Genomic DNA, 15,731 nt, shown 5'->3' with positions numbered 1-15,731 from the left:
CCCACTGCCGCAGGGCCGAGGGGTACCCGGTACCGGGCCTCTGAGTCTCTGCTTCTGGGGTTGTCACGGCGGCTAGGCCCCGGTCCGTGACCCTGCCGTGGGGCGCTCAGTGAATGATCGGTGTGGATGTCGGTGCAGTTGTGGGGTGCAGGTCGCGGTAAATAACGAGGACACCAGGTTGCAGTCTCTTTACCTCTTTACTGGAGATCTCTGAGTCCTCAGTCCAGAATACGGTTCACCAGGCTGCGCAAGTCCGGCCGGTCCAATGGCACTTCCAGAGTTCTCTTCACAGGTGGAAATCGGTGCCTTCCTTCTTAGCGCTATGTGTTGTAGTCCTCCCCTGCTGTGCTTACGGAAAGTACCCCACAACTGTTGTGTCTGTTTCTTAAGTTCCCTCACAACTCGATTAAATGATGTTCTTCTAATCGTCCGTCCCTCCCTGATGTTACGGTTAGAACGGCACCCGTTTGTCGGGTAGGCCTGGAGTTCTTCCGGGACCCTAGAGACGCCCCTCTCCCGCAATTGCCTCCCAAGACTTCATAGGTGATATGTGTTAGACAGCCCGCCTTAAACTGACTGTCCTGCCGCTGTTTGGAGTATTGCTTGAAGCTGAATGTTATTCTACTCCCTCGGCGTTCCGGCCACCGGTAGTGCGCCTCAGTAGGGTGTTGCTTCGGTCTTACAGCACGACCCCTACTGGAATTCTCCTATTGCTTGATCTCGTTTCTCACTCAGCACAATCTATCTCGCTTCTAGTCCTTTCTTAGGGCACCGCCGCTATTCTGAGCAGGCACGGTCCCGTTACGTTCTTTCCAATGCCAAGCCTCTGCCAGGATCCCACCCCTGGCAGAGACCCTACTGTCTCTTCCTCCACAACACCCTCTGCCACAAGGTGTTGCTTCGTTCAATCCAGTCAGCTTTCTGATCTAACTTCCTGCCTGACCCCCGGTTTACCCACTATGGTGGGGAGTGGCCTAATGAATAGCACCCTTAGCTCCCCCCGGAGGCCCTGCTGTGAAATGTATTGGTGTCTGTGATACCTGATCAGATGAACTCCTTCAGTGCCATCGAACGCACCATGGCTCCCCATAGTGGCGGAGCCACAGTACTGCAACGACCAGGACTCTGGGGCGCTGCACTACGTGTCCACATTGGACATTACCTTTCTGAATCCTGCTCATATAGGTACTATACATATGACCAGGTTTTTAAATACATCAGATAGGGATTACATACATTAGTTAGGACTGCTCTAATACGGGTATACCATGACCAAATTGTGCCTAATTAGCTATTTACCCTCCCTGGTTTCATGTGACTTATTTGTGTTATAAGGTCTCAGGTGTAAATGGGGAGCAGGTATGTTAAAGGGAATCTAGCACCCCATTTTTTGCCTATAAGCTAAGGCCACCGCCACCAGGGGCTTATCTACAGCAATCTGTAATGCTGTAGATAAGCCCCCGATGTTACCTGAAAGATAAGAAAAACAAGTTAGATTATACTTACCCAGGGGTGGTCCAGTTGGCGTCGCGGTCCGGGTCCAGTGCCTTCCATCTTCATACGATGACGTCCTCTTCCTTGCTTTATCTGTCTTGTTGAGGGCAGAGCAAAGTACTGCAGTGCGCAGGTGTCAGGCCTCTCTGACCTTTATCGCCGCCTGCGCACTGCAGAACTTTGCTCTGCCCTCAACAGGACAGATAAAGTACGCCTGCACGGGAGCTGCGACAGGAAGCAAGGAAGAGGACGTAATCATATGAAGATGGGAGGCGCCGGACCCGCGATGCCCATCGGACCGGACCGAACCAGGTCCGCCCCTGGGTGAGTATAATCTAACTTGTTTTTCTTATCTTTCAGGTTACATCGGGGGCTTATCTACAGCATTACAGAATGCTGTAAATAAGCCCCTGATGGCGGTGGCCTTAGCTTATAGGCGAAAAATGGGGTGACAGATTCCCTTTAAATTTGGTGTTATCGATATCACACTTTCTCATACTGGCTAATGGAAGTTGAACATGGCATCTCATGGCAAAGAACTCTCTGAGGATCTGAAAAAATATTTTTTGTTCTACATAAAGATGGCCTAGGATATAAGATTGCCAACACCCTAAAACTGAGCTGCAGCATGGTGGCCAAGACCAATCAGCTGTTTAGCAAGACAGGTTCCACTCATAACTGGCCACGCAATGGTCGACCAAAGAAGTTGAGTGCACGTGCTCAACGTCATATCCAGAGATTGTATTTTCAAAATAGATGTATGAGTGCTCTCAACATTGCTGCAGTGGTTAAAGAGGTGCAGGGTCAGCCTGTCAGTGCTCAGACCATACGCCGCTCACCGCATCAAATTGATCTGCATGACTGTTGTCCCAGAAGGAAGCCTCTTCTAAAGATGATGCACAAGAAAACCTGCAAACGCTTTGCTGAAGACAAGCAGACTAAGGACATGGCTTTCTGGAACCAAGTACTGTGGTCTCATGACACCAAAATAAACTTTTTTGGTTCAGATGGTGTCAAGCACGAGTGGCGGCAAATAAGTGAGGAACACAAAGACAAGTGTGTCCAGCCTACAGTCAAGCATGGTGGTGGGATTGTCATGGTTTGGGGCTGAATGAGTGCTCTGGGAAGCTACAGTTCTTTGCGGGAACCATGAATGCCAACATGTACTGTGACATAGTGAAGCAGCACATGATCCCTTCCCTTCGGAAAATGGGCCACGGGGCAGTATTCCAACATGGTAACAACCCCAAACACACCTCCATGATGACCACTGCCTTGCTAAAGAAACTGAGGGTAAAGGTTCTGTACTAGCCAAGCACGTCTTTATACCTAAACCCTAATGAGCATCTGTGGGCATCCTCAAATGGAGGGTGAAGGAACGAAAGGTCTCTAACATCCACCAGCTGCGTGATGTCATGAATGTCATGAAGGAGTGGAAGAGGATTCCAGTGGCAACCTGTGAAGGTCTAGTGACCTCCATGCCCAAGAGAGTTTGGCCACAAAAAATATTAACACTTTAAGCACAATTTGGCCATTTTCACTTAGGGGTGTACTTACGCTTGTTGCCAGCGGTTTAGACATTAATGGCTGTGTGGTGAGTTATTTAGAGGGCACACCAAATGTACGTTATACAAGCTGTACACAGACTTCTTCATATTGGGGATCTCATACTGTGTGGAGAGGGCTGTGAGGTTCTCTTAGTGTGAGGGGCTTTGTATTATCATTTGTGTGGAGGGGCTTTCTGAGTATTATACTGTGTGTGGGGGTGTTGTGAGGGCATTATGCTTTATGGGGGCTTGGGGTACTGTAGGGGCATCGTGTGTGGTGGGCACTCTGGGGGCCACAGTGTTGTATCATGCACTAACGGCCTTCACATGGAGCAATTCTTCTGGGTGGGCGCATATAAAGGACCCTGCAAGGTTAGTGCAGGGGTTTAACTATACATTTCCTGGGACAGGGGTCCAACATTCCTTTCACAGTTGGGAGGTTTGTACATAACTTGTATATATAGTTAACCCTTTCAGAACACTTCCTAAAAACGGTTTCCCTTCAGAATAATAACCATTCATCTTTTATAACAACTCCGTCTTCATCCGTTTATCATTCGTCCTGGAAAACCACACAGAGATTGCCCGAAAATAACCATAGTGGCCCATGAGGACATGAATAAGGTTGTCAATTAGCTTAAATGAGCACAGGCCACTCGCTACTTATTATTCTCATTTCTACCCATCTTTCCCAGTGTACAGCTGACAACGGAGGCACGGTATGGTCAGAGCAGCAGCCGGCGCGGCACGCGCAGCCGCAGCTCGGAGCCGCCTGGAACGCTGTACGTCCAATACGCGGAAGTGTTTGCGTTCCACATGACGCATTCCACGTAAGGCTGTGTTCTCACGATACCTTGTTCTCAGTCTGAGGGTGCTCCCTACGGAAGATGGAGGCTTCCGGGGCGCTGAGTGTCAATAATAAACTGAGAACCGGCGTAGGCGGCGGAGCCGGGAGCCCTCAGCCCGGAAAGGGGCGAGAATACAATCGGAACCAGCGCAAGGATTCGGAGGTAGACCGCGGCGTGAGGGTTAAATGGCGGGGCTGAGGTGTCACCCGGGGGTATGAGGAAGCTCCTAATGATGTGTGCAGCATATTGTGTCAGTGCAGACTCCCGCCGTGCACAGTGTGGGGGCGCTAATGCCAGGTGTACACTGTGGGCACCTCTGTGTGCTGTGAGCAGACAGCCTTTGTGGGCTTGCATGCACTGTAATACCCTCCATGCTGCTCAGTGCTGTGCAGGCTCCCCATCAGGTGTAGGCACATATTGGGCACATGGTTCTGGATCAGTTTGTAGATGCAGGCGGTAATTTTATGCACAAGTTTTAAAGGGAGCCATGGAATATTGATATCACTGTAGCCCTTTAAATCTGTCCCCCCCCATAATATGAGCATACCCCGATCACCAGAGTTTCTTCTGTCTACCTTATATACTGTAGGGTGTAATACCAGCTTGTTAGATGCCGGGGTAAGGACGTTTATATACTGCTAGAACTGCTGTATAATTTTTCTACAATTTTGCTCTTACAGGGCTGTTCTGAGTCTCCAGATCTAGAATTTGTTTATGCGGATGCTGATAAATGGGCCGCAGAGCTGTCGGGTATGTAGGTTTTCATCATTAGGCCACCTGCACAGGTTCCGTATTTGGTCAGTATTTTACATCAGTATTTGTAAGCCACAACCAGGAATGGGACATTCAGAGGAAAAGTATCATAGAAACATATGCATCACTTCTGTATTTATCACCCACTCCTGGTTTTGGCTACAAATACTGAGGTAAAATAGTGACCAAATACTGAGGTAAAATACTGAACGTTGCCTTATAGTAAGCTTAGAGGTAAGTCTTATCCCAGCACCAGGGTGGGTAAGTGTCTGCCAGAGACGTCTTGTGCTGCTCACCTATGAAATACAGAAGAACAGTGAAGCCCCCATACACGTTAGACTAATGTTGGGTTCGGCTTATGCTCTGTGTATGGGTGCGCCGGCCAGCTGATTCTCGGACGATGTGGTGATTGGACACGGCTGAGTTCAGACTGCCTATTGCTTTTTTTCCTCTGGAGATAAGTCGCCTGATGACATTTTTGTTGGCTGCTTTCTCATAGAGAACACAGGAGTGCTTGGTCAAATGAGTGGTCTTCTGTATGGGAAAGACTGCCGAGATGGCAGCCAGCTGAAGCATCATGCACTCAACAGCCATCTATGGTGTATGGGCGCTTTTAGGTAAAATACATTGTGTCTGATCTTATAGCAGTTCTTTGGGTGGACCCTAAATGCCATCAACAGATTCTGTAAAAATAAGTGTTGGGCTATTAAAGGGAACCTGTCAGCAGGATGGGGCACATTCATCTGTAGACAGTGTCAGGTCGGCGCCGTTATACTGATTACAATGATACCTTGGTTGATGAAATCCATCTTATGGTTGTTGTGTAATATTTATTTTCAGTTTTGAGTTAATGATATGTAAACAGTGCACTAGATAAAAAATGGCACAATCTCACCCAAATTTTCAGCTGGCCCTTGGAATTCTGCTCCATATACCATGAGATCAGATGATGGGGAGAAAGGACATCAAGACCAAACGAACGATATAGGGGGGAGTGGGGAACACGGGGTCCTCTTTACCCTGTCGTGCCCTCTGCAATTAGCTCCCGCCCTTACAAGGGCAGAACCCAAGTGTAAGTCTATTTTTCAGTGCCCCTGGTAAGTATAGCCACCCTGAAAAAAATTGTGTGTATCTTCCCTACGCGTTTCCCCACCCGTTTGGACCATTTTTTTTTTATACACAGGATCTCGGCATACAGAGAGGTCACACCCTGCCACTGCAGGTGACTTCGTCCGTTTTTCTTTAGCCCGAATAAACTTCCCCTGATGAACCCCCCAAACGGGTGGGGAAACGCGTAGGGAAGATACACACAATTTTTTTCAGGGTGGCTATACTTACCAGGGGCACTGAAAAATAGACTTACACTTGGGTACTGCCCTTGTAAGGGCGGGAGCTAATTGCAGAGGGCACGACAGGGTAAAGAGGACCCCGTGTTCCCCACTCCCCCCTATATCGTTCGTTTGGTCTTGATGTCCTTTCTCCCCATCATCTGATCTCATGGTATATGGAGCAGAATTCCAAGGGCCAGCTGAAAATTTGGGTGAGATTGTGCCATTTTTTATCTAGTGCACTGTTTACTGCGAGCACTTTATGTACACTATTTATATATATATTTTTATTTTAGGTATATTATTAAATGTTAAGTTTTAACTAGGATTTAAAGGGGCTGACTTTTGCTGCAATTGTTTGATATTTTGAGTCAGAGACATTCAGAGTAGACTTTCTGGGTGGTTGTATTGCTCATATTCGAGTTAATGATATGCTCATGCCCTGGGGCGGCCTGTGGGGGGGGGGGGGTCTTCATGTGGTGCTTTGCTTAGCTATTCATCTGTATGGATTTTGACAGGTCACTGATCCCTCACTGACCTACAGTATATGTGACATTTTTTTTATTTTCAGTGATGTGGTGATTAGTGCAGCAATGACTGAGTCCCGGCGTAAGGACGTTGACAAGAAAGTTTGACAAGCTGAAAAAGACAAAGACTTGTTTTATGGTCCGGTGGTAGGACCTCAAAACTGACCTGACACATATGACCAGAATATAGGACAAGTTCTGGGGATGTGGCAGCTATACTGACCGCAATCCTGATCCTATCCACACACACTAAAGGCAGCCGTGGAGCGTTCCTAAAATCCTAGACGCCACGTTCACAGCCTGAGAAACTGACTACCCCTAGACAGAAAGCAAAGACCAGCTCAGTCCCCGGACCTCAATCCAATAAAAAATTTGTGGCACAAGGTATCATTAGAGATATCTAAAAAACAGCCAAGGACCAAGAGTGAGTTGATTGAGGCTCTGATACAGGCCTGGAACCACATCATCACTCGTGAACATCTGCAGAAGCTTGTTCACTCAATGCCACAGAGATGCAAGCTGGTGCTCAAGAGCAAAGGCTGGCCAATAAAGTATTAGAAGCTAAAGATGCATTCTAAAGGCCCTTTTCAGGACTCTGAATTAAATAAAAAATAATAAATCTTAAAAAGTAAAATTTAAGTCTGTGTGAACTTGCATTGGAAGTTAATGAACTTAGAAACCTGTTCACCATTCTACACACTGTACTTGTGTAGGTATGGTTATGCTGTAAAAAAAAATATCAAAAATGCGCATACCATAACAATTTATACACTTGGGACATTCAAAAATGAGTATGGCATACAATGAGGGATTACAAAAACATATATGTTCCACCAGTTTCACTGTAGAGATGCAGAAGTATGAAACCTATAGTTTTCTTTACGCCTATGCAGGACTTTTGAACACCATTGTACCTCCTAGTTTACATACTGAATATAATATGTATTGAAAAACAAAAAAAAATTACATTCATCATGCAGACGGCGGTTCGTGCGCTATAGCATGATACGATCTATAATATCCATATTTTCATTTAATTTTGTCATATACATTTCTTGAGAAAACATTTTAAAAAATCTTATAGTATACCAGGAGCTAGGTTAGGTGGCATAAACAGGAATTCACTATTCTCATCAGCCTGTGAGCAACTATATTGATTTTAGATGATGTATACTGGGACTTATTAATACTAATAAAAGTGTAGCTTTATTTATAGGGTGGCGAAAGATTGGTAAATTGTTGTCCCTTGGACTAAATATATTTTGTGCTGAATCCATAGGGTTTTGGTACAGTGTATCTGTGTTGGGTGGTGCTGGATGTTTAGTCCACAGATTATCATCGATATTGGCTACAGCAAAGTGTTAGCCACTGGATATTAACAGGAGTGTTGAGACAGCAAAAATGTCCATGCTATATGTTACATGAGGGTACATGATCACGCTCCGTGCTATACTAGTCACAAACTTTGCCTGCTGTAATAAACCCCTGAGAAATATTCATACATAATTCAGGAATCCTTCTGGAACGTCAATGTGCAATGTAAAGGGAGAAGCCATATCCCGCAGTGTCTTCGTGTATTGACCCCGGGCATTATATGGGGGGAGCAGTCAGCGGCTTCATTGTGCTGCCATATTTTGGTGCTATGAAGATACCGAGTGCATTATGTCTCCTTCACAGAGCTGTACAGTTACACTGAGGGCCCCGAATTTCACTCCAACAGGAAATGTTTTGAGGATGACTTGCGATTACATGGTGAGCTGATGAAGATGGCGGTGTCCTGCTGCTGCCTGTGTCTTACTGTAATAATGCTCTGGTTACTATGTGCTGTACATGAATTTTTCTTTTGAAGTGCCTGATAAAAAATGGACAGAGTTGGACGTGTCCCTGCAGCGTGCCCACACCATGAGGCTCCTCGACGCTCTGGAGGTCACGGCCAGAGAGAAAAGGCTGAAAGTGGCCAGGGCAATCCTGTATGTGGCTCAGGGTAAGTACAGGGCATTCTGTTAGGGATTTGGGTCAGTTTTAGATATTCTAGGAAGTTTGACATTATTTTTTGTTCTTTTAAGGCACATTTGGGGAGTGCACATCTGAGACAGAAGTACAGACCTGGCAGCGACACAACATCTTCCTGCTGCTTGAGGCGGGTGCATTTAATGCCCTTGTGGAGCTCCTTAACATGGAAGTGGAGTGAGTAGGAAAGAACACAATGAATACACATGTAAAAACCATCAGTTCTTTGATACTGGTGTATTATTTTCCTTCTTTCATGTCTGCGGTTTTATTTGTGCGCATTTTATTTTGGAGGATTTTGTGTAAATGAATGTCATTGTATGTCAATGTACATCCCGAACCTTGTGCCAATAGTATCTGAATGCCTATCCTACAGTTCTGTGTGCCAGTTTTATTCCTCATATGCATGTTCCTTTGGGAGGATTCTGAGCATGCATCACTGCTGTTCAGGGATTGTCCATCTCCACAATGTAAGGCTTGGCTATTGTGATCGCTGGCGATGAATGCAGCCTTTTCCCATGAGTTTCTTGTTACACTGCTCTTATTAAAATGGGCGGCTTAACATGAAGACTGCGCTTTGAAGCCCTATTAATAAAGGATTGTCCCATGCTAGCAACAGAATACTTAGAAACTAAATGTGACTCTGGTTTTGGATGCTCAGATTAAACATTAAATAAAGGATATCCCAGCATTTTGATCCAAGTGCTAAAAAATGCTTATTTTTGTGGAATTTAGTGTAATTTTACAAAGTGTAGGTTGTCTGTTGTGGAATAATACAGGTACTGATTATTAACACTGAAGATAACAAAGGAATTCCTCAAAATAAGGATGTGTTCATACAATGTTATGTCTGTTAGATGCTCCACTGGGGCTTACATCTGAAGCCCTGGAAACCGGGACGCCAACGTTTGCGCTGATGACGCGACTGACTTTAATTATGCTGACATCCGTATCTGCTGATTGGAGGCAGGCACCAAAGCACAGTCGACCACGTTTTTGTGCCCACTTCAAATAAGTGGTTACTGATGAAAATTATGTCCACAACGTGGCTCCTTCTGCATTATAAAAATCAATGGCCCCGGCAGCGCAAACATCCGAATCCAACATTCCGGGTCTTCAGACATTAGTCCTGGCGGAGGTACTGACAATAACACAAAGTGCAATGTGAACATAGACTAATGTGAATGTATGTGATGTCTTTCAGGAACAGCGCAGCCTGTAGTAATGCTGTAAGGAAGCCCGCAATCTCTCTGGCTGACAGCACAGATCTCCGGTAAGAGAAATCTATGCTGACCGGAAGTTATTTCAATTTTTTTTCCTTTGTTTTATGTTTAGTAGAAAATGGTAGAGGGTTTTAATTTCTTTCTACTGCTTTTGCTCTTCAGTGTTCTCTTAAACATCATGTACCTGATGGTGGATACATTATGCGAGGAAGGTGAAGCCGATAGTGAGGACTGGAAAACCATGAGACAAACTTTCCGTGCAGAGCTAGGTATGAAACGGATATAGGTTAGAATCTAGGGAACAGATTTTTATGGCTCTGGGTGCAAAAATACAATGAAAACCATCTCCCCAATCATAAATTGTGAATCGATATGCAGAACCTGGTCCAATGAGTTCTTCTTTCAATGAGCTGGTCTGGCACATGTATGTAATGTTGTGCCAGGCTGGCTAGTCCAAAGAAGAGCTGCAGATGCCATGAGGTATCAGGCAGTTTTAACTTCTAAAGTCCAGCGGCCACAGATTACTGATGTCACCAATGGACTGTATCTTGCCGATTCTATTTGCACTAAATAATCCTAAGTCAATAATATCCACCATCATACTTTGTGAAATTCATCTATTGTTGTAAAATTGCACTCATGAAGTCATTGTGAGCAGAGCCTCATTATTGAAACCTTATTCAGACTAGGAAAAGACAAAATTGTACTGAGTATGGTATGAGCAGCTGTTTACATAGTGTGTTTTTTTTTTTTTTTTTTTCCTCAACAAAAAATGAAAACCATGTATTGTAGTTTAATCAGTTGTAATCTTCAGATAATTTATCAGCTTTTATAAATTAAGGCTTTTTGCTGTCTTAGAAATACATTTCCAACTAGCCATCTGCTTCTATGGAAGTCTAATCACGGCTTTGTATCGTCATTCTAATGCAGGATCCCCCATACACAACAACGAGCCATTCGCTGTGCTGCTTTTTGGGATGGTCACAAAGTTCTGTAGCGGTCATGCTCCACATTTTCCTATGAAAAAGGTGCTGTTGCTGCTTTGGAAGACTGTGTTGGTAAGTTGAAAACTAAAGAAAAACAATAAAAATACAGTTTTTAGCATATTTTATAATGATCTGCCTCTTTCAGTGCACTTTGGGTGGGTTTGAAGATTTGCTGAAAATGAAAGCAGAAAAGCGAGAGATGTTGGGGCTTCCACCTCTTCCTGAAGATAGCATTAAAGTGATCCGGAGTATGAGAGCGGCATCTCCCCCAGCTTCTGCATCCGATCTGATTGAGCAGCAGCAGAGAAGGGGCCGTAGGGAGCATAAGGTAAGCAGCGGCTTGTTTTATGGCATATAATCTATTAGGCTAAGTGCACACGTTGCAGAATTGCAGTGGAAATTTCCGCGGCAATTCTGCAGCTCCTGCCGCGGGTATATCGCATGCGGAATTGGCATGCATATTCCCGCTAAAAACTAGCGTTTTGCAAGCATAATTAGCTTGCAGAATGCTAGCGTTTTCCAAGCGATCTGTAGCATCGCTTGGAAAACTGATTGACAGGTTGGTCACACTTGTCAAACATAGTGCTTGACAAGTGTGACCAACTTTTTACTATTGATGCAGCCTATGCAGCATCAATAGTAAAAGAACGTTAAAAATAATAAAAAAATTTAAAAAAATCGTTATTCTCACCTTCCGCAGACAGCCGATCTCCTCAGCGGCTTCCGTTCCTATAGATGCTGTGTGTGAAGGACCTTCGATGACTTCGCGGTCACGTGACCGCGACGTCATCGCAGGTCCTTCACACACAGCATCTATAGGAACGGAAGCGGCCGCGTGCACCTCTGAGAGGCGGGAGGACTCCGGGGGCCATCGGAAGGTGAGTATATCACAATTTTTAATTTTAATTCTTTTTTTTTTTTTTTTTACCAATTATATGGTGCCCAGTCCGTGGAGGAGAGTCTCCTCCACCCTGGGTACCAACCGCACATGATCTGCTTACTTCCCGCATGGTGGGCATAGCCCAATGCGGGAAGTAAGCAGATCAATGCATTCCTAGGTGTGCGGAATCCCCGCGATTCCGCAAATTTAATGAACATGCTGCGTTTTTTTCTGGAATGCGATTCCGCTCAGGAAAACAACCCAGCATGTGCACAAAAAATGCGGATTGCATTCTATTAAATAAGGATGCTTAATGTGAGCGTTTTTCCGCGTTTATATTGAAAAACTTTGAAAAAAACGCGAAAAATCTGCTATGTGTGCACACAGCCTAAAAGTAGAATAATTTGACCCTAAAATAAACTGCCTAAACTTACTAATGCACTTTTTATGGTATAAACGATGCAAGAGATAAATGTTTTTGGTCTGTTTCTAGGCGCTCATTAAGCAGGATAACCTTGATGCATTTAATGAGCGGGATCCATACAAAACAGATGATTCTCGTGATGAAGAGGAGGAAAACGATGAGGACAACAGCTTGGAGGGAGAACCATTTTCCATAGAACGGGAAGAAGTCATGCCCCCATCCACCACTCAACCTCCTACTGATCGGCTTTCATTTCCAAAAGGTTTACCTTGGGCGCCAAAAGTGAGGTGAGAGCAAAAATATGGTTAAATGGAAAGCCCAGAATAAATTATAGTGTTAAAGTGAATGTCATCAGAAAATGACCTGTTGCTAAAATTAAATTAGTTTTGTTAAATATATGTATACGGAGAGACTCAGGAGGGACGGAGCGCTATTTGCCTCCTGGAGCTCAGATTTTCCTAGAATAGTTTGTGGATTTCATATAAAAAGCCCCAAAGTGCTATACAAGCAGAATCTCACCAATTTTGGTGCTTTCCAGAAACATGCAGCAGTGGATGTTGCTGAGTGAAAATTGCGGACTGCCACTGTGGTGCCCAGTATGCTGTAGTGCCTAGTACATTATGCCCAGCTCATACTTCTGGAGACATGCACCTGTAAATTTGGCAGGATCTCGTTACTACAGAAATGCCAAACATGTGGATGCTAAATGTGGTTTAGGCACACTGGGGCTTTGGATTTGGGAGCGGAGAATTTGCTGAATTTCTTTTGGGGAGCGAGGAGCCATTTCGCTTTTCTAGAGCCTTTGTGCTACCAGTAACGTGGAAGCCCCCTATATTTCCGTTAACAGAAGACAGACCTGAGTGGAGACTTGGTTTTTTGTGGATTGAGTTGAAGCTTTTATTGAGAACATTTTACATAACATTTATTATCACATTTTTTACCCTTCGCCATGACAGCACCCACTGGAGAGATAGGGATCCGCCCCAAGGAACAGGAAACCTACAGAGACATAAAAGGGGGGCGGTCCCCCTCTCCTCCTCAGTTTAGGTTTCCTGTTCCCAGGGGACAGGATCTCTGAAGTCTACAGAAGATCTTACCTGGGCTAGGAGCATCCGCCTGTGCGGTCTCTGCGGGAACGGCAGGGGATGCAGTCCAGATGCAGCGTCGGGGGAGATTCCGTTAGACGGCTCCCCCCTCGTCTGGCCGGCATGTGGGATGGCTGAGTCCGGGGGAGACGACGCCGATTCCACGGAACAACGCTGCAGAGGTGCGGCCTTGAGAGGCTCCAGACGCGGACCACAGGTAAAGGGTCCGGGATCTGCGGCACAGCTGCAGCGGCAGCCGGTACACCGCTCCATAGCGCAGGCCGGGATAATGGCGGCCGCACATGCGCAGGAGCGGTGTAAGAATCCCCAGAATGACCCGGAGGTAGAGGACACTTCCGGGTCACTCACACAGCGGTGGGGAAAAGCGCGGTTTCGCGCATGCGCAGTGCACTGCAGAAAAAAAAAAAAAAAAAAAAGTTACTGACCGGATCTGGCCTATAAAAGAGGGGAAGTTGCAAACGCACAGGCGATGCAACATGTCGTCCCCAGGCAAGACTGTGGACCCAGCAGGTGAGCCAGCCAGCAGAAAGTCCTCAGATGCCAGCCACAGGAGTGAGACCAAGGATTCAAGATCCAGAAAGTCGCAGCCTCCTATTTCGGTACCGTACAGCTTCACTGGGTGAGTGTGATTTCCCCTCTGCCTATAAAGCTGACACCCTTTTCCACAAATGTCTTCTTCTCCCAGGCCAAAAGGAGACAGAAATCTAAGCACAAGCAATGTGCGTTATGTGACGAGCCTCTCCCAGATTCCCACCCCAAAAAACTCTGCAATCAGTGTATGGCGGAAACAATGCAGAGTCCATCTATGTCGGTCACAGATATACGGGCCATAATTAGAGAGGAACTACAGGCCATCTCACAAGCCAGTACCCCCCCTAAAAGATCCGGGAAAGAAAAGGCTGTATCTAGCTCTGAGTCCGAGGAGGAAGGCGTTATCCACTCAGACTCCTCGCAGGCGTCATCCTCTTCCTCAACACATTCCGACATTGAGGGTCGAGCTTGTTTTCCCCTTGATGGGGTGGACAACCTAGTAAAGTCCATCAGGAATACTATAGGTTGTGAGGATACAAAAGACGACCAAACTGCACAAGACATCATGTTTGCAGGGTTGGCGGAGAGGAAGAGAAGAGCATTCCCAGTAATTCCTGCGGTTAAGGCACTGATAAAGAGGGAGTGGGAGAAACAGGACCAGAGAGGTTTTCTCCCGTCAGCCTCCAAAAGGAAATACCCCTTTAATGATGAGGAGTTAATTTCATGGACTAAGATCCCTAAGGTGGACGCTGCAGTCGCCTCCACCTCAAAACAGTCAGCTCTACCAGTCGAGGATGCGGGCCTACTTTCTGATCCTCTAGATCGGAAGGCAGAATCGTCACTGAAGCGATCATGGGAGGCTTCCACGGGCATTTTTAAGCCATCAATTGCCAGCACATGCACAGCTAGATCCATGCTTGTCTGGATTGATCAGCTGGATCAACAGATCGAACAGGGGGTCTCCAGACAAAAATTGCGGGATGCGATACCACTAATTAGAGGTGCAGCAGCATTCATGGCCGATGCTTCAGCTGACTCTCTTCGCCTTGCAGCAAGATCAGCCGGTCTAATTAATAATGCCAGACGTGCGTTATGGATGAAGAGCTGGAAGGGGGATACGCAGTCAAAGGCTAAGATCTGCGCTATTCCGTGTGAGGGTGAGTTTTTGTTTGGGAAAGCATTAGACGAGATCCTCAAAAAAGCAAAAGAGAGGAAAAAAGCCTTCCCTGACCCCTCAATTCCTTTCTATAGGAAGACCTTTAGGAAGAGGCCGTTCGGGAAAAGAACACAAAATGAAAGACCGTCACGATGGGCCACAAGAGAGGGAAAACAGGGTGGCACTATGTTCAAAGGCCCCCCCTTCCGTAGAGACAACAAATTCTGAAACACCAGACACCCCAGTAGGGGGCAGGTTAAAATTTTTCTTTCCCCAATGGCGAAAAATCACGTCAAGTTCCTGGGTGCTAAATATTATTAAGGAAGGAATGAAAATAGAATTCCTCCAAATTCCCCATGATTCCTTTATTTTAACAGCCCTTTCCTCACCAGTGCAACAGAAGGCCCTTGAACTGGAAATTAGAAGTCTTATAGTTAAAAATGTTTTAGTTCGGGTGCCAAAGGGACAAGAGGGTAAAGGGTTCTACTCTCCGTTATTTTTAATCCCTAAACCCGATGGTTCTTTTCGAACAATTATAAATCTTAAAAAAACTCAATACATTTATTAAAAATTATACGTTTAAAATGGAGTCTATTAGATCGGCCATTAAGCTCCTTTTTCCAAATTGTAGAATGGGCGGCATTGATTTAAAAGATGCCTACTACCATCTCCCTATCCATAGTAGATATCAAAAATACTTAAGAGTGGCAGTAACTCTTGAGGGGGAGATTCATCATTTCCAGTATACAGCCATGCCCTTCGGTCTCTCCACGGCACCCAGGATCTTCACGAAGGTAATGTTAGAAGTAATGGCCTACCTTCGCCAGAGAGACACATTAATCATTCCCTACTTAGATGATTTTTTAGTTGTAGGGAATTCGTCCCTTCAGTGTGCGGAACGATTAGCTGACACTGTCT

At 45.6% G+C, this 15,731-nt stretch overlaps 1 protein-coding gene across 1 annotated transcript in view; it reads left to right on the top strand.

Moving 5' to 3' along the window:
• Nucleotides 1-3,734: 3,734 nt before the first annotated feature.
• The window catches only part of STRIP1 (striatin interacting protein 1), a 45,522-nt gene continuing 33,525 nt past the window's right edge, over nt 3,735-15,731 (top strand). The window contains exons 1-10 of the mRNA XM_077295219.1: nt 3,735-4,051; nt 4,570-4,639; nt 8,175-8,249; nt 8,347-8,481; nt 8,564-8,684; nt 9,712-9,780; nt 9,893-9,999; nt 10,661-10,788; nt 10,862-11,044; nt 12,090-12,307. Coding sequence (XP_077151334.1) covers nt 3,929-4,051; nt 4,570-4,639; nt 8,175-8,249; nt 8,347-8,481; nt 8,564-8,684; nt 9,712-9,780; nt 9,893-9,999; nt 10,661-10,788; nt 10,862-11,044; nt 12,090-12,307 — 1,229 coding nt within the window. The 5' untranslated portion in view covers nt 3,735-3,928. The remainder of the gene's footprint in view (nt 4,052-4,569; nt 4,640-8,174; nt 8,250-8,346; nt 8,482-8,563; nt 8,685-9,711; nt 9,781-9,892; nt 10,000-10,660; nt 10,789-10,861; nt 11,045-12,089; nt 12,308-15,731) is intronic.

The sequence above is a fragment of the Ranitomeya variabilis genome, chromosome 3, assembly GCF_051348905.1.
Source record: "Ranitomeya variabilis isolate aRanVar5 chromosome 3, aRanVar5.hap1, whole genome shotgun sequence".
NCBI classification, from domain to species: Eukaryota; Metazoa; Chordata; class Amphibia; order Anura; family Dendrobatidae; genus Ranitomeya; species Ranitomeya variabilis.
This window is presented reverse-complemented; position numbering and strand designations above follow the sequence as displayed.